The sequence below is a fragment of the Notechis scutatus genome, chromosome Z (genome assembly GCF_049901735.1).
Source record: "Notechis scutatus isolate UNSWTSFEM ecotype Mainland chromosome Z, rNotScu1.2, whole genome shotgun sequence".
In the NCBI taxonomy this organism is placed as follows: domain Eukaryota; kingdom Metazoa; phylum Chordata; class Lepidosauria; order Squamata; family Elapidae; genus Notechis; species Notechis scutatus.
Genome location: NC_142025.1, coordinates 228,959 through 247,216, shown reverse-complemented (window position 1 = coordinate 247,216; position 18,258 = coordinate 228,959). Strand labels below are relative to the sequence as shown.

General features: G+C 48.7%; 1 protein-coding gene across 1 annotated transcript in view; it reads left to right on the top strand.

Annotated features, from left to right (window-relative positions):
- The window catches only part of SMARCC1 (SWI/SNF related BAF chromatin remodeling complex subunit C1), a 73,488-nt gene that overhangs the window by 41,529 nt on the left and 13,701 nt on the right, over nucleotides 1–18,258 (top strand). The window contains 8 exon segments of the mRNA XM_087945998.1: nucleotides 2,018–2,276; nucleotides 3,765–3,927; nucleotides 9,692–9,752; nucleotides 10,713–10,779; nucleotides 10,782–10,823; nucleotides 12,844–12,908; nucleotides 12,910–13,005; nucleotides 17,545–17,679. Of these exon segments, the coding sequence (XP_087802124.1) occupies nucleotides 2,018–2,276; nucleotides 3,765–3,927; nucleotides 9,692–9,752; nucleotides 10,713–10,779; nucleotides 10,782–10,823; nucleotides 12,844–12,908; nucleotides 12,910–13,005; nucleotides 17,545–17,679 (888 nt within the window).

Here is an 18,258-nt window from a genome sequence, read left to right as displayed (position 1 = left end):
GCTTAACTGGGGGACCACATGGAGACAATCTTCCTGTTGCCATAGCAACAGCAGAGCAGGCCTTTCCCATTGGCTCCTTCCAAAAAAGCGCTGCTGTTGCTGCTCCCTCCTCCCTTCCTTCTCCATCTCTCCCTCCTCCACCTCCTCCTTTTCTATGTTCTCCTTTTCTTCCTCTCCTCACTCCCTTCTTCCTCCTTCTCCATCTCTTTCCCCACTTCCTCTTCCCCTTTCCTCCTTTTTTTCTTCTTCTCCTTTTCCTCCGCCCCTCCTCCGTTCTCCTCTTTTTCCTCTTTCTCTTCATCTCTTCCTCCTTTTCCTCTTCTCTTTGCTTCCCTTTTCTCCTTCATTTCCTTTTTTCTTCCTCTTCTCCTCTTCCTCCTCCTCTTTTTCCTCTCTTCCTCTTCGTCTCCCCCTTTTTGCTTCCCCTTCCTCCTCCTCCTCCTGTATTTCCTCTTCCTGTTCCACCTCCTCGCTTCCTTCTTCTCCATCTCTTCTTCCACTTCCTCTTCTCTTTCTACTTTACCTCCTTTTTCTTCCTCTTCTCCTTTTCCTCCACCCTCCTCCACTCTTCTTCTTTTCCTCCTCCTCCTCTTTTTTTTCTCCTCTTCTCTTTGCTTCCCCTTCCTCATCTCTTCCTCCTCCTGCATCTCCTCCTATTCCCCCTTCCTCAATCTATTCTTCTTCCTCTCTTTTCCTCCCTCGCTCCCTCTATCACTGGCTCCTGCACCTTCCTCCCTCCCTCCCTCCCTCCCTCCTCCTCCTCTTCATCATGCATGGAGAAGCCCCCAAGTTTTCTTAAAGGTCTGCCATTGCCGCCTTTCTAGGGCTAAGCATGAGCGTCTGGCCCAAAGTCACCCAGCTGGCTTGAGGCCCTAAGGCAGAACTACAACTCCCCGTCTCCCAATTTCTAGTCCCGTAACCAAAGTCCAAGTGAATCTAAATGACTTTGAACCACCATAAAGCACCCGCTCAGGTTGTCCTTGACTTACGATGGTTCCTTTAGCGCCCGTTCTGAGTTACGATGCCCCTGAAAGACGTGACTTGGGACCTTCTTTTTCCACACATACGACCATCATTGCTTCTCCGTGGTCTCGTGATCGAAATCCAGGCGCTTGGCCACTAACTCGTATTTATGACGGTCACTGTGTCCCAGAGTTACACGGCAACCATGACTTACAACCCGTTTTTCACACTTAATGACTGTCACAACGCCCCCATGGTTGCCCAATCAAAATTCAGGTGCTTGCCAAATGACCCGCATGAACAAGGGTCACCGTGACCCCCAGGCCGGACAGGTGGGAAAATCACATGATCCCGACCAGTGGTGGGTTTCAAAAATTTTCACTACCATTTCGATCCGTCTGAATATCTCTGATCCTGACTCCCGAACAGCGAACTTAAGGGTGGGGGGAAGACCGCTTCGCTTAGCAACCGTGGGACTAATTTAATTCACTTTAAAACTTGAGGGGCCGAGTGTCAACTCAAAATTATTTCAGTGGTCTTTTTAGAATTGCCAACAGAAAGGGAGTGGGTGGAAAGGGGTTTGAAAGAGCAGTGTGGCAGCTTGGAAATCGAAAGTGCATTCCATAAATAGTTTTTCAGAGATAGTAACTAGGTGACCGAGGTTTCTGCCGCACAAATATCTAACTGGAGAGCATGATTGATGACTCTGGGCTATGAAGATGTCCCATTGGAGGATATGAATTACGATACACCCAGGGGGTGGGGTGGGGGAAAACCAGGGTCAAGGGTGACAATGAATGATGTGCCTCAGAGTTGGCTACACCCAGGCAGTGCCGGCATGTTAACTCCCAATAAATCCTTTGGAAGTTTGGCTCGAGATTCATGATTTAAATGGGGTAACTGCCGGAATCCAACAGACATCTTGCTTAGCGGCGGAAATTTCGGGCTCCTTGAGGTCATAAGTAAATCCCACCAACGGGATTGTGATGTGTGTAATTTGTGTGTTGCTCCTGAAACACCACCCCCCCAAAAAAATCATTCTCTTCTCCGCCAGGCATTGGAGATGTACAAGGACGACTGGAATAAAGTCTCCGAGCACGTCGGGAGTCGAACCCAGGATGAGTGCATCCTCCATTTCCTCAGACTCCCCATAGAAGACCCTTACCTGGAGAATCGGAGGACGCCTCCTTGGACCCCTGGCCTACCAGCCCGTCCCTTCAGCCAATCCGGCAATCCGGTCATGAGCACTGTGGCCTTCCTGGCCTCGGTGGTGGATCCGCGGGTGGCTTCGGCCGCTGCCAAAGCCGCTTTAGGTATGGGTCTTCTTCCCACCCACCCCTCATTCCCGCTGCTGTACGGACCAGGATTGGTGATCTTGGCTTAGATCAGGAGTGGGCAATCCATGGCTCTGGAGCCGCATGTGGCTCTTTTATCCCTCTGCTGTGGCTCCCTGTCGCTGGTCAGCTTCCCAATTGATAAGGCTTTCTTAGAACAGGCAGAGGAAAAAGGATGCCATGCTAGGAGGAGACTGTATGGTGGGGGAACCGGACTTCTGGTCGGCTCCAGAATTGAGGGGGCTTCCAATTACGACCTTTGTGGCTCTTATGAGTGTTTAAGGTTGACGACCCCTAGCTTAGAAGCTAAACCGGGTTCCCTAGGTAGGGAAACTTGAGAGGAAGAAGAGTATTGGTCGCTCGGGGGAGGTGAGTTGAGGGTGGTCTCTGACCCAACTAGAGAACGTCATCAAGGCTAGAAAGAAATGGAGGAGGAGGAGGGGGAAGAAAAAATGGATGGATGGATGAGAGGGAGAGAGAGGAGGACTATGGGGGTCTCCTTGGGGCGCTCTGAGCTGGGTGGTTTCCTTGCTGTCATTTCGTGATCCAACTAGGTAATGTCATCAGGGCTAGAAAGGAATGGGGGAGGGGGAGGAAGGATGGGAGGGAGGGAGAGGACTGTTGGGTCCCTGTGCTCTCTGACCTCGGTGGTTTCCTTGCAGATATTTCACCACCTAAGTAGGTAATGTTGTCAGGGCTAGAAAGGAATGGAGGAGGAGGAGAAGGGGAAAGAAAAAAGGATGGATGGGTGGGATTATGGGGTTCCGGGTACTCTCTGATCTGGGTAGTTTCCTTGCAGATAATCCAACTAGGCAATGCCATCAGTGCCAAAAGGAAGTGAAGAACAAGAAAAGGGGGAGGAAGAAGGAGAGGATGGAGGTGGGGTCCTGGGTGCTTTCTGGGTTTGTTGGTTTTTTTGGAGATGTTTCATGACCCAATTTAAGTAACATCCGTGGTAAAAGGGGTTGTATATAAAGAAGAGAGCCAACCTCCCTCCCTTCTAGCTCTGATGATGTTCCCTAGTTGGGTCGTGAAACATCTGCAAAGACCCCTCCTCCTCCTCCTCCCTTCTAGCCCTGACGATGTTCCCTAGTTGGGTCACAAAACTACAAGAAAACCATCCAGCTCAGAGACCACCGAGGACTCCACATACGTACTCAATCAGCCCCGCTGCCTTCTACATACCCCAGTCGCCTTCTTCCAAACACTCTCCAAGGGTAGCCCCACGTACAACAGGGTTCCAGCAGTCCAAGATGCCTCCCCTGACAATTCCTCGCACAATCCCAGCGTGGTTGTCTTCCAACTCTTTTGACAGACAAGCCTTCCCCCGAGCTCCCATCCCTGGAAGGGGCTTTTCAAAAAGCGCATAACCCATTTTCTCCCAAAGGGGTTACAAGGGATCTCCAGGGTTGGGCTAGAAAACCTCCACGGTCCCTTCTGAATTTCCAATGTTTTTTGGTCCTGCAGAGGAATTTTCCCGCGTCCGAGAAGAAGTCCCTCTGGAGCTGGTGGAGGCCCACATCAGGAAGGTTCAAGAAGCTGCTCGAGTTTCAGGGAAAGTAGACCCCACTTACGGGCTCGAGAGTAGCTGCATTGCCGGAACGGCCCCCGATGAGCCGGAGAAAATGGACGCTCCGTGGTGGGATTCAACCGGTTCGCACCCTCATCGGCTGAACTGGTTGTTAAATTGCTGGCTCGCCCCTTCCAGGAATCCCCATATGCCCTATTTTGGCTTCCAGTTAAATGCAGGGAGACCCACTATATTCTGACCAAGACTTCCTGAGACCATAATTAAGCACGTGCTTAGTCCCAACAGCTCTTTTTTATTTCAATGGCTGGGAATTATGTTCATTCCCAGCCCGTAATGAGTCCCAAACAGTCCCTCGAGATAAGCACCCACCTTTCTCTCCTTTGAATTGCTGCCAGCAACTAAAATGCCAAATGAACTGTAAAAAACCAACCGGAGTACAAAGTCCCCACAGAGCTCCAAGGTTTAATTTGAACAGAGACGAACAACGTTGCCTCCTGCAAAGACTCCTGTCCCTTTGCCTGTCCTTTATCCCTTAAGGGAAGGGCAATCACTTCCCAGCCTTACACCCGAGTCGCCTTTTGTCTCAGCTGCTCTGCCTTGTGGCAGCTCTGTGCAAGCGTGCACTGGGAACAGGCTCCCTGGGTCCTCTGCCTCGCTGCTGAGAGACTCGAGGCTCCAGAGACAGCACCCCACTCCCAGGTGGTCCTGGCCCCATCTCTGTATCGGACGCAGGACTCTCATCCGAGTCCTCCCCAGACTCCTGGACGGGCCCATGCTCCTCCCCACTGTCTGATTCTGCTGCCGTCTCTGCAGGCTGCCAGCAGAAGTTCTCCCCTTTTCCAATCCGTGGGGGGTTCAAATCCAGTTAGTCCTCGACTTAACGACCGTTCGGTTAAGCACGGTTCCAAGTTGCTAAATGAAATGCGAGAACCCTTGTCACCCTGTTTCTCTCCCCAACTACAATTGGGGCAGTTCTTGACTTACAACCGCTCGTTTAGCGCCCGGGCAGTGTCAGTAAACGAAAAGCCAAAACCTGGCGATGCAATTTCTCCCCCGTCTACAGTTCCTGTTTTGTAATCCAAATCAGTCCTGGACTTACGACTGTTTGTTTTGGTGAGTCATTCACAATTACGATGACGCTGGTAAAAAAAAGGGGGGGGGGACGTACAGCCGTTTCTCACACTTACAACCTGATCCTTCTCCCCTGACTCGTCTTTATGACAGTCGCCGTATCTGTGGTTCATCTGATCCCCTTTTGCAACCTTCCGGCCAGCAAAAGCCAACAGGGGAGGCAAATTCACGGAACGACCGTGTGGCTAACTTCACAATGACAGGGATTCGCTGGACAATGGTGTCAAGAAAGGTCGTTGGATGGGGCAGAGTGACAGAATTGGAAAGGGAACCCTGGAGGTCATCTAGTCCAACCCCCTGCTCGAGCAGGAGATCCTCTCCCATTCTGACAGTTATAGGGTCTTCTGCCAGAGAGGGGGTTGGACTAGATGACCCCCCGGGATCCCTTCCAGCTCTGTGCTTCCTTGATCCTGTAAAGGTCTCCTGCAGGAGAGGGGATCAGGCTAGGTGGCCTTCGAGGCTCCCTTCCAACAGAGCAAGGGGTTGGGCTAGATGACTTCCCAGGTGATTCTATAAGGGTCTCCTATGCAAGCAAGAGCTGGACTAGATGACCTCCAAGTTCCAAGTCTGTTATTCCATGTCTCTCTAAGGGTCCCCTGCTCGAGCAGGGGGTTGGACTAGAAGACCTCCAAGGTCCCTTCCATTATGACCTGAGACCCTGACGGAATCACAGAATCACAGGGTTGGAAGGGACCTTGGAGGTCGTCTCTCTCTCTCTCTCCCTCTCCTCCTTCCTCCCACCAACGTCAGCAAGCCACCGTCAGTCCAAATTCACATCGTGGCCCCCGGGATTTAACATGATGAGTTTGGGGGTCCCTGAGGTCCAAAAGGTTGGCGGCCCCTGATCTAGTGCAACCCCGCTGCTCAAACCGGAGACCCTTTCAGAGTCGTGCAGTTGGAAGGCAGCCTTGAAGGTCTTCCGGTCCAAACTCCTCAAAGCAGGGAGACCCTTATAGAATCCGTAGAGATCGGGGGATCCTAGAAGCCATCTACCCCAACCCTCTGCTCCAGCCGGAAACCCTCCCGACTCCTGTTCCTCCCAAACGCTGTGCCCTCCATCTGCTTGATCTGACCAGCACCTCAGAAGACGGCGGCTTTAAGGGACATTCCCCCCACAGGAGACCTCTTAGCCTAAGAGCCCAGGCAGATGGGCGCCCGGCAGGGGGTGCGTGCGGGGGTGGGGGGGCTCAGCCACTAAGCAGCCCCCTTGGCTGACCTTTCAAAGAAGGCCCTGCGGAGGGTCGGGGAGCGTTTGGAACCCCTGCAGGGAAGGAAATCCTTCATTTCTCTGGGCAAGGGAGAGCCGTTTTCATTGCTTCTCTCTTGGGATCTAACTTTATCATTTGATAAGTAACTCAAATTGCCAAGCATACATAATACTCTTTCCGACTAGAACTCCCAGTCTCCTGGGGATTGGCTCAAAGTCACCCACCCACCCTTCCTTCCTGAGGAAAGACTAGAATTCACTGTCTCCTGTTCATCGTTCCACCATCCCCCAGCCTGCTCTCACACTTTAACCTGTACTACAACTCCCCGTCTTCTGGTTTCGAAGCCAGCACCTAAACCACTACACACCGTCCATCAACTTACTGTCCTCCCCCCCCCCTTTTTTTTTTCACCTCTGAGACCAATAACCGATTTTTAAAAAACCAAAAGGGAAACTTTAACCTTTGAGGACTCCCTTTTATGGCCAGCTATGGTCGTTATATGAGGACAGAACTTGACAGCGCCTTGATCCGCTCGAACGGACAAAATGGAAATTCAAGGGTATCATACTGGGGCCCCCATGCTGGGGTTACCCCCTAGAGACTCTGCCTACAGTCCTCGGCTTAACAACTGTTGTGGATCAGTGGCCGTCGCTAAAGAAACTCTTCTTAAGTCAAGGACTGCCTATATGCCATATGTTGAGGACTGTTCGGGGGGTTATCCTCAATTTGCAACCGCCCTTGAGCCCTCAAAGTACGTCATGAAGGGTGAGATCATTTGTTTTGACCCATTTTGACAACCATTCTTACCCCAGTCGCTAAGTGAATCGAGCCATCGATAGGTTGAGCTGCCCGTTTGGGAACTGAAAGGGGCATCTTCCCCCTGCCCCCCATGTGGTTTCTCAGAAGGTGGCAAAGAGGGTGGGATGGCATGGCTTCGGGAGACCGCGACGGTCATAAGGGTGAGTGTTGGGGAATGCAGGTGAAGGTCGTAAGTGGGAGAAACGGCTGTAAGTCTGTCTTTTTTTATTGCAATTTGTCTTATTTTGGAAAACTCCCTTCTGGCCCTGGGATAGCTGCTTTTGCGTGAGACCACAACCAGATTGTGTTCTTTTTGGGATTAGGCGGGGGGTTGATGGCCAGATGCTAGTTGTTGTTGTGTCTGAAGGAGACTTAAAAACAAAAGAGAGTGGAGGGAGGAGGGAAGGCAGGAATCAAGAGAGAGAGAGAGAAAAAGGAGAGAGGAAGGAAGGCAAGAAAAAGGGGAGGGGAAGAAGGAAACCGGGAGGGAAGGGAAGGAAGGAAGGGAGGGAGGCAAGAAAGAGAAAAAGGAAAGAAAGATAGAATGGAGGGAAGGAAGGGAGAAATGGAGGGGCAGAAGGAATGAATGAAAAGAAGAACAGAGGGAAGTAACAGAAAAAGGAAGGGAAAGAAAGGAAGGAAAGGAAAGAAAGAAAGAAAGAAAGAAAGGGGAGGGGAGGGAAGGAAGACAAAAAGGAAGGAGGAAGGAAAGAGAAAAGAAAGGGAGGGAATGAAGAAAGAAGGAAGGAAGCAGGGAGGGAAGGAAGACAGGAAAGGAAGGGAAGAAAGAAAGGGAAGAGAAAGACAAGGGAGGGAATGAAGAAAGATGGAAGGAAGCAGGGAGGGAAGGAAGACAGGAAGGAAGGAAAGGAAGATGGAAGGAAAGGAGGAGGAAAGAAATGAAAGAGAAAGATAGCATGGAGGGAAGGGAGGGAGGAAGCAGGGAAGGGCAGAACGAAGGAAGGAAAGACAAGAAAGGGAAGGGAAGGAAACAAAGAAAAAGGAAGAAAGGAAAGATGGAAGGAAAGCAGGGAAGGAAGCTGAAGGAAGGAAAAATGGAAGGAAAGGTGGCAAGAAAGAGAAAACGAAGCAGGGAGGGAGGAAGCAAGGAGGGGTGGAAGAAAGGAAGGGAAGGAAAGAGAAGGAAGGAGAAAGGGAAGGAGACAAAGAAAAAGGAAAGAAAAAAGGGAGGGAAGTGATGAAGAAAAAGGAAGGAAGGGAAAGAAAGAAAATTGAATTGATTTCACAACCTCATACGGAGGCAGTTATAATTTTATGGCAGTTGAGAAAATGGGAATAAAACGCCTTTCATCCGCTTAAATCTCTCTTTAAAAAAAAATAAAAAATTCCCTCCCTCTTTTTTGAATCTTTGGGATTCTGTCCTTTCAGACAGACTTTAAAATGATTATAAATATAAATAAGAGATGTTATTAAAATATCTCTTATTGCCCTGTCGTGTTGCCATATAACCTGATGGGAGTTTTCGAACTTAGCAGCGGTTTGTTTCGTGAGCCTTTGAAGTGACAACAGCAATGAAAAACAAGGGACTTGGGGACGGCTGTCTCGCTTAGCAGCGGACTCAGTGGAGGTCGTAAGTCGAGTTCAGTCACTCATTTAGTGACTGTTTGAAGTGACGATGGCAATGAAAATAGAACTATTTTTCACACTTACAAGCATTTCAGAGGTTCACAGGGTTAAATTTCAGGTGCTCGGCCACAGTTTCGTACTTACGACCGCCGCTGTGTCCCAAGGTCACATGATTCCCCTTTTGCGAGCCAAGCCAGGTCAGATTCACTTAAAAACCGGGCTACTAACTGAACAATGGCAGTGTGTCAACTCCTAAAATATTTCTATGGTCTTTTTAAGAGTTGCCAACAGAAAGGGAGGAGGGGAAAGGGGTTTGTTTTATTTATTTATTTTCCAAATTACACATCTCTCTTTACATTGTTAACAGTATTGTGTCATAGATATTACTTATACTTATGTTTATTTGTATACGTTAGTCCTTATTCCTATGTTCTATCCGCTTATACCATCTATCCCATCATACCGCACAGAATTCTCACTCCTCCTTGCCTTTCAGGCTCAATCGTTGTAAGTTGCATTAACGAAGGATTCTGTTTTCCCGGTGTCATATCTTTGCATGTCCAAAGCACCAGGTGTTCTATCGTACCATTCAAGGTTGTGCTCGACTTAACAGCAGTTCATTAGTGACCAAAGTTACAACGGTGCTGAAAAAAGAAGGACCGTTTTTTCACACTTAACGACCGTTGCGGCATCCCCGTGGCCACGTGATCCAAATTCAGATACTTGCCAACCGGTTCCGTATTTATAACATTGGCAGCGTCCTGAGGTTCACGCGATCCGCTGTTGCCACTTTCCCAAAGAGCGAAATCTGTGGGGAAATCCAGATTCACTTAAGGACCATCCTGGGGGGAGAGGGGCTCACATGATCCGCTTTTGCAACCTTCTGACGAGCAAAGGCGACAGGGAAATCTAGCTTCACTTAATGACCGTTCTTATCACTGACTTCCATACTTGGAATGAGGGCGGAAAGAGAAGCCGGAAAGTGGCGCCAACTCCCTTCACCAACGTTTTGCACTCCATGGCGTAAATTGGCTGGTTCATTCGGGTCGTTAACTCGAGGACCAAGCTCTGTCGCCTTGATTTATTGGCGTCCATCCAGGGTGTGATCTTCAGGGTCCATCTTCTTCTTGTCTTCTAGATGGAGCTCAGGAGGACAAGATGGAGACCGACATGGACGACGCCCAGGCAGACAAAGTTAAGGTCTGACACAATCCAATCCCCTTTTTGTTGTGGTGGTTGTGGTTGTTGTCATTGTCGTTTCTCTTTCCAGCTTGAGTGAGTTTGGTTTGGAGCTGAGGCTCAGGATTGATTCTTGATGACGTCTCATGACCCAACTAGCTAATGTCATCAAGGGTTGGAAGGAACCGGGTTTGCAGAGATTGTGGGGTCCTTGGGGTTCTCTGAGCTGGGTGGTTTTCTGGCAGACGTTTCATAACCCAACTGGGGAACATCATCAGTGGTAGAAGGGAGGATGAGGAGGAAGTTTATGAGGGCCTCGGTGCTCTCTGATTTCAGTTGTTTTCTCACATCTCATGACCCAGCTAGGAAATATCAGTGCTAGAAGGGAGGAAGGAAAAGGAGGAGGGCAAAGGGAAGGAAGGGAGAGGGAGGAGGATTGTGGGGTCCTTGGGGCTCTCTGAGCTTGTTGGTTTTCATAATGGAACATCATCAGTGCTAGAGGGGAGGGGGCTTTGTGGAGAGGAGGAGTTGTGGGGGAGGAAGAGCAGGAGGATTGCTCTCTGATCTTGGTGGTTATTTGCGTGCAAACATTTCACAACCCAACTAGGTAATATCATCAGGGCTATAAGGCAGTGGGGATGAACTGATAATGTTACCTAGTTGGGTAGTGAAATGTCTGCAAGAAAACGACCAAGCTCAGAGAGTACCAGGATTAGGGTTAGGTTAGCTGTTACTATCCTAGAGTAGTCCTATCGGGATATGGGAGCTTTAAGTCCTTTTTCTTTTTTCCGCTGAAATTCAGCTGCCGCGTGACAACTTGTAGTCCATGATTCTCTTAAGCCTCCCTCCCTCCCTCCCTCCCTCTCTCTCTCTCTCTCTCTCTCTCTCTCTCTCTCCCTCTCCTCTCTCTCTCCTCTCTCTCTCTTGTTTAAATATGAATTTCATCATCCCTTCTTTCTCTTTCTTCTCCACCGTCCCTAGGTTGAAACCAAAGGAGAGAATGAAATTGACCCCAACAAGTTACCGGAAGGAGACGAGGAGAGAATCACCTAAAAGAACAAGATAGTGATGTGTCTCAAGATTCAAAACAAGGTAGAAATGGGGGGAGTTGTCAACTAAAATATTTATATGGTTTTTTTAGAGTTGCCAACAGAAAGGGAAGGGGAAGAAATGTGGCAGCTTGGAAACCGAAAGTGCATTCCATAAATAGTTTTTCAGATACTTTAACTAGGTGACTGAAGTTTCTGCCAAGCAAATCTCTCATTGGAGAACACGATTGATGACTCTTGGCTTTAGATGTTTCCCATTGGAAAATATGAATTATGATATACCCAGGGGGTGGGGAAAACCCAGGGTCAAGGGTGACAAGGAATGTTTTGCTGTATCACAAACACACACAGGTCTTCTCTATTGTTCCAGTGACACCCTGTAGCAGACGTAGTTCCATTCTACCCCCAACACAGAATGCGGCCGTAAATTTCCTGCCGCTCATTTCACAAGCCTCTTTCTCTCTCTCTCTCTGTGCCGGGAGAGAGTAAATCTTGATTTTGGAAAACCTTGTCTGCTTCACTTTACCGGCGCTTTTCATCTCCCGTCATCGTGGTATATATCTACAGCGGGTCATTAATCCTCAAGGCTAACAGAGTCCAGGCTGAAACGTTAAAAGAGAGGAGGGGGGGGATATTTTTGTTTATGGCGGTACAGTCTTGATCTGAAAGAACAAATGGGCAAACCCAGGAAGATTTTTGGGGGTAACTTGCCCTGCTCTGGACTTATGACCTGCCTTTCACTTACAACGGCTCATTTAATGACCGAAGTTACAACTGCACTTAAAAATCTGAACTTTTTTCATGCCCAGTGACCACTTTAGCATGCCCCGTGGCCGTGTGATCAAAAATTTAGACAAAGTTGGCAACCAGCTCACATTTACGATGGTTGCCGTGTCCCCAGGGGTCATATCATCCCCTTTTGCGACCATTAAACGAGCATAAGTTGATGGAGAAGCTTGATCCACTTAACAACGGTCGTGGTTCACTTGATGGCGTTGGAAAGAAAGTTTGTAAAATTCGGGAGGAAACTCACTTAGTGATGTCTCGCTTAGCGATGGAACATTTGGGCCTCAACTGGGCTTATGGAAAGGAAGCGAGGTGTAGGCTGTCCTCGACTTAACGACCACAATTGGGCCCACAAATTTCTATTGCTGAGCCAAACTGTCATTAAAATGAATTTCTCTGCCCCTCCCAAATTTTATGATCTTTCCTGCTACAGTTGGCAAATGGACAATTCACTCTGAAACACGGTCATTAAGTGAATCTGGCTCCCCCCCTATGAATTGTTTCAGTCAGAAGGTCGCAAAAGGGGGTCCCATGACCCGGGGACATTCCAAACTGTTGTAATTACGAGCCAGTTGCCAAGCATCCAAATATTGAACAGGGGAGCCTGCAACCATCGTCAGTACGACAGGCAGATCCTAAGTCCCTTTTTTTCAACACCTTCAAACGGTCACTAAATGAACTGTTGGTAAGTCGAGGACTACCTGTCCAGAGAGGCTCTAGCAGAGCAAGTTCTCTTGCTGGTCAGACTCGGGTAAACTTCACAAATTTCAGCCATGGCTTCTCTGCCCGGCTGGTGGGTGGGCTGGCCATGGTGGGCATGGCCTTGTTGGCCTCCTGCACCATGGTGGTGGTGGGGAATTTTTCTCCCTCCCTGGGCTCCGGAGGCTTTCCTCTAACCTCCGGGAGGGTGAAAGCTGCTTCCCTGGGCTCCAGCAGCTGGAAACGGGCCCATTTCCATCCTTTTGGAGCCTCAGGGCAGTCTGTTTCTTGCCCTCCCCAAGCGTCTGCGAGGGTCCTGTACTTACCTGGCATCCAAAACGGGCCACCTGGGGACTCCTGGAAGGGGCAGGGTGGGATTTACCGGTTCACCGAACCGGTCATTAAAAAGGATTAAAATTCGCTACCGGTTCGCCTGAACCAGGGCAAAGAGATAGCAGTCCATCCCCTGGTCATGGCGGGACGAGACTGGTTTTTCTTCAGCCACAACTCAAATCTCAGACTGGGAAGGAAAGAAAAGGAGCTGACCAGAATCTAACCCGGGGGTTCCTTTTGTTCAGACGACAAGGACGCCGACGAGGCCGACAAGGAGAACTTCGATGGTGGCAAAGAGAAGGACGGCGGTGGGGGCGGGAAGCGCCCGTGTCGAGCCCGAACTCTCCGAAGGGAACGTCGCCACAGCCGCAGCTGCCGCTTTGGCGTCGGCTGCCACCAAAGCCAAGGTTGGTCCTGGAGAGGACTTCTCCGTGCGGCCCTCTGGATTTCCGCTGCTTTGTCTTCAGCGACGTGCCCAGGATTACTTTTCGTTGCGTTGTGTGTTGTTTTTGTTTCCCCCTCTTCCTGTTTCTTCCATGCTTTCCCAATGCCCTGTTTGTGCGCCTCAGCCGCCTTCAGCTGGTGCGAAGGGGAATGTGTGTCCGCTATTGTCGGCCTTGCCGAAAATTTTGGCAACACTGCTCCGTTAACGGCTTCGACGGGTTGATGCCTTTTGGCATGATTGAAAGAACCTCGCAGGGGTTAGTGTTTGTGTGTGTGTGTGTGTAGGGAGACTAACCCATTCTAGCTCTAAATTACTGGGAGGGAGGGGGTGGGTTGTGGGTCTGAAAAGAGACCATTGTGTAGCCTCCCCCCCCTCGCCCCCTTCTGGTTGAATGCATGCTGATGAGTCTTTCTGCCCATTTACAAGCCAGTAAGCAGAAAGATCCCCCTTTTCCAAGGATACCCATGCTCCTTTCTCCTCGGGCTCCGCTCTTAGGAATCGCAGTGTGATGACCCAGGACGTGGCACCAAGGCAACACAGTCAAATCAGTAGGAGTCCCTTTATTTGCCTCCAGCTTTGCCCCCAATGTCCTGGTTACCTTCTGGGCTGGAGAAAAAACTCCTAGGAGCAGCCTTTGGGCTGCAGAGAATCAAGTCCAAAACATGGTCAACAAAAACTTAACTACAAGTCTAATCAAGGCAAAATGAGACAGGGCAGGAGCAAGAATTCCAGACGTGAAGGCAGTAAATCACCATGGTTAGGAAGACGCCAGGCACGTTTGTTCCCAGCAGACGTCGCTCTCAGCTTGCATCTCTTTTAAACTCCCTTCTGTGGCTAATGAAGGAAATCGGAGCCCTTTCCTCCCCCGTAAGCCATGCAACCCACATTGCTCTCTTCTCCATTCCTCCCTGCATGCCCTAGGGGATAGGCCCAGGTCTTCCCTCTGAACACCCTTTCCCTTGTTCTACCTCTCTCCTGCTCTGCCCAAGTGGACTTTGCCCTTCCCCAGTTTTCTCCACAGCCAACAGAGCCTCACTCCTGCTCCCTGTCAGCTGTTTGTCTTCCTCCTCCTATTCAGACTGCGACGCATGACAGGCGGTTGTCCCTTTTGCACCCAAACTCTTCCACATGTTCATTTCTTCCGACAGGGAAAAACAAAGTCCGACCTGAAGAGCATGCTCATTTATGATCAAAGCACCACTGACTCTATCCAAGTGAAATTTCCTTTGGGGGTTTGCCCCGGGATGCAAAGGAAGCTTCCAAAAAAAACAGGCTTTCCCCATGCAGTAGTTCTTGACTTAGCGACCACAATAGAGCCCCAGAGTTCTCTTCCTAAACGAGACTGTTGTTAAAGTGAATTTTGCCCCATTTCCCAATCTTTCTTCTCCCAGTTGTTCCCTTGCAGACATTTTATGACCCTCTTAGGTGACATCATAAGGAGTAGAAGGGACTGTATATAAACAGAGAGCCAACCCCACACTCCTTCTAGTACTGATGATGTTACCTAGTTGGGATATGAAACGTTTCCAAGACAGTCTAGCCCACAGAACACCAAGGATCTTTCCTCCTCTTCTTCCTTTCTTTTTTTTATTTCTATTCCTTCCCTCCATCCTTCCCTGCTCCCTTCTTTCCTTTCTTCCTCCTGTCTTTCTCCTTCCTTGTTTCCTTCCTTTTCTCTCTCTTTTCTTTCTTGCCTCATTTCCTTTCTCCTCCCTTTCCTTTCCTTTTTTCTTCCTTTCTTCCTCTTTCTCCTTCCTTCCTTCTCTTTGTTCCTTCCACCCTGCTCCTTTCCTTCCCTCCTCTTTCTCTTTCCTTTCTTTCCTTCTTCCTTTTCTACTTTCCTTCCTTTCTTTCCTTTTTTCTTCCTTCTCTCCATTTTTCCATCCTTCCCTCCCCTTTTTTCCTTCCTTATTTCTTTCTTCCTCCCCTCCTCTCTTCCTTACTTTCTCTTCCTTTCTTTCTGTTTCATTCCATCCTTCTTTTTTTTTCTTTGTTCCCTCCCTCTCTGCTTCCTTCATTCTTCCTTCCCTCCTCTTCCGTTCTCTTTCACTCCCTTTCTTTTTTCTCTCTCTCTCTTTCTTCCCTTTCTTGTCTCCTTTCCTTCCTCATTGCTCCTTGGTTGTTAAGTTGAATCACTGCGCTTACTAGGTTAATCACACGGTTGTTACATGATTCTTGCTTCCTCTTTGGCTTCGTTTGCCAAAGGGAAATCATCTGACTTCTGGGGGAACACCGCCACCGTCATAAATCTGAGTCATGTGCCAAGCAGCTGAGTTTTGAGGCAGCAGCGGTTGCAACTGTGAAAACCATTGTAAGTCGCTTTTTTCAGGGCTGTTTGTAACTGTGAATGGTTGTAAGTCGAGGACTACCCATAATGCAGATACCCTGCTTCCTCAAAAATAGGACCTACCCTGAAAGTAAGTCCTAGGTTGATTTTTAGATGTGCGCCCAATATAAGCCCTATTTCCCCCAAAAAAAAAGCCCTAATTACTATCCTGCCCGCTCCAGAGTGGACGGGTAAACGTTAAGCTAGGGTGGGTATGGGGCAGAGCTGCCCTACTACTTACCTTTGGACAGGTGTAGACAGGTCTCGCACACCCCGACACCTGCCTTGCTGGCCCATTTCTTCAGCAACCGGCAAGGCTTTCCTGAAGGCCTCTGGAGCTGATAACAAATCTCTTAACTCTTAAAAAAGTCTTAACAATCCATCTCCTATTTGCTTTCTCTGAAAATGCAGTTAAGTCCTTGACTGACGACCATAATTCAGCCCCAAAATTTCTCTTGCTAAGCGAGACATGTGTTCAGGTTTGACGATCGTCTTTGCCAGAATTGCTAAAAGCGAATCGCTGCAGTTGTTAAGTTAGCAACACGGCTGTAAAGTCAAATCTGGCTCCTCCCCTCATTGACTTTGCTTGTGAGAAGGTCGTAAGAGGAGATCCCAGGACATGCAACGATCATAAATACGAGGCAGTTGCCAAGGGTTTGAATTTGCATCACCTGACCATGGGGATGCTGCAACGTAACTGTCATAAGTCCCTTTTTTCCAATACCGTTCTAACAGATAACAGAGTTGGAAGGGACCTTGTAGGTCATCTAGTCCAACCCTCTGCCCAAGCGGGAGACCCTACACCATTTCTGACAGAGGGCAGCCCAGGCTCTTCTTGAAAGCCTCAAGTGATGGCGCTCCCACAACTTCCGAGGACAACGTCTGTTCCATGGGTTGATTGTTCTCACTGTCAGAAAGTTTCTCCTTATTTCCAGGTTGAATCTCTCCTTGTTTGGTTTCCATCCATTATTCCTTGTCTGGCCTTTGGGTGCCTTGGGAAATAGCTTGACCCTCCTCCTCTCTGTGACAGCTCCTCAAATATTGGAACATATAATGTCTCCCCTGGTCCTTCTCTTCACTAGACTAGCCAGGCCCAGTTCCTGTAACCGTTCTTCATATCTTTTAGTCTCCAGTCCCCTAATCATCCTGGTTGCTCTTCTCTATACTTTTTCTTGAGTCTCAACCTCTTTTCTATAATGTGGGGACCAAAACTGGATGCAGTACTCTAGGTGTGGTCTTACTAGGGCTTTATAGAGTGGTATTAGTACCTCATTTGATCTTGATTGTATCCCTCTGTTAATGCAACAGGATTGCATTAGCTTTTTTGGCTGCTGCTGCACACGGCTGGCTCACTTTGAACAGTCACTAAACAAACTGTTGTAAGGTGCTAATTCCTTTTGCACGCTTTGCTTTTATATCTGGGATCCAAGCAGGGGTGGGATTCAGCTGGTATGGACCAGTTCGGGCAAAGCAGTTGTTAGTAACCGGTAGCCCATGCTCACCGAACCGGTTGTTACACCAGCTGAATCCCACAACTGGATCCAAGATGATCCAGGTTTACCCCAATAAACTCTGTCACACCAGTGCAACGTCCTTCCCAATCACACCCTGGGTGGGGAAACCATCTCACTCAATCTTTTCCCCAGACATTACCTTCCAAAATCCCCATTTTTGGGGAATCATTCTAATAAATGAAATCATTTCCCCATTGGCAATCTCATATGTCCCGTTGTGGTCGCCAGTGTCATCTTAAAGCTGCTCATGGCGTTTTGAGACTTGAATTATTAAGCCGCTTTGAGATGATTACTTCATCTTCATACTGTCAAGGAAGGATAGAACAGTGCCTTCATTTACCACCACCACCACCACCCCAAAAAATCTCAGCCTTAAATGGTTGCCAGGCAGATCCCACAGCTGTGCTGTCGATCACCTCAAAATTCAGGCGCCGTACAGCAACCTCGACAAGTTTATCTTTAACCCTTTCCGTCTCATTGAAAGCAAATTCTGCAAGAATTGCAGAAGCCAGACAGATGCTTACCAGCACAAAATAAAAAGATAAAATGTTTTCAAGAGCTGGGGGGGGGGGGCAGGAATACTATCCAGATCAACAACAAAAATAAAACACCCACATTGCTGGTTTGGCCTCCCAATAAACAATGTTCTGTTCTTCCTCAGCATCTGGCCGCCGTCGAGGAACGGAAGATCAAATCTCTGGTAGCTCTCCTGGTGGAAACGCAAATGAAAAAACTAGAGATCAAACTTCGTCATTTTGAAGAGCTGGAAACAATCATGGATCGAGAGAAAGAGGCGGTAAGATTAAATTCCAGTTTCCATTCATGCATGTCTCGGAACCTGTTTTTCTGCCAGCTCAAAAGTTTCTCCAGATTTACTTTCTCTACTGTGGATTTATTTATATCCCACCTTCTCGTTTTTATAATTAACTCTGGGCAGTAAACGTCTCCGATACACAGGTACGACTCGATTTATGAGCATAGTGGAGCCCCAGATTTGTGTTGCTAAGCAAGACGGTGGTCTAGTGAGGTCCACACCATTGCAAGACCATTCTCGCCGCAGTTGTTAGTAACATGGTTGTAAAGTGAATCTTGGCTTCCCTTCAAAAGATCGCAAAAGGAAATCTCTTGATCCTGGGACACTGCCACCATCATAAATACGAGCCAGTTGCCAACCCTCTGAATTTTAATCATGAGAGCATGAAGAATTTGCAACGATCATTAAGTGTGAGAAATGAATGGTGCGGTGGCCTATAGGTTGAGTTCTCGCCTTGCCATCGGGGCTGTGAGTTCGATCCTAGGTAGAGGCAGATCTTTCTGGGCACGATGAGAATGTATCTGCTGAACAAAATTCTGCACTGGCGACAGGAAGGGCTTC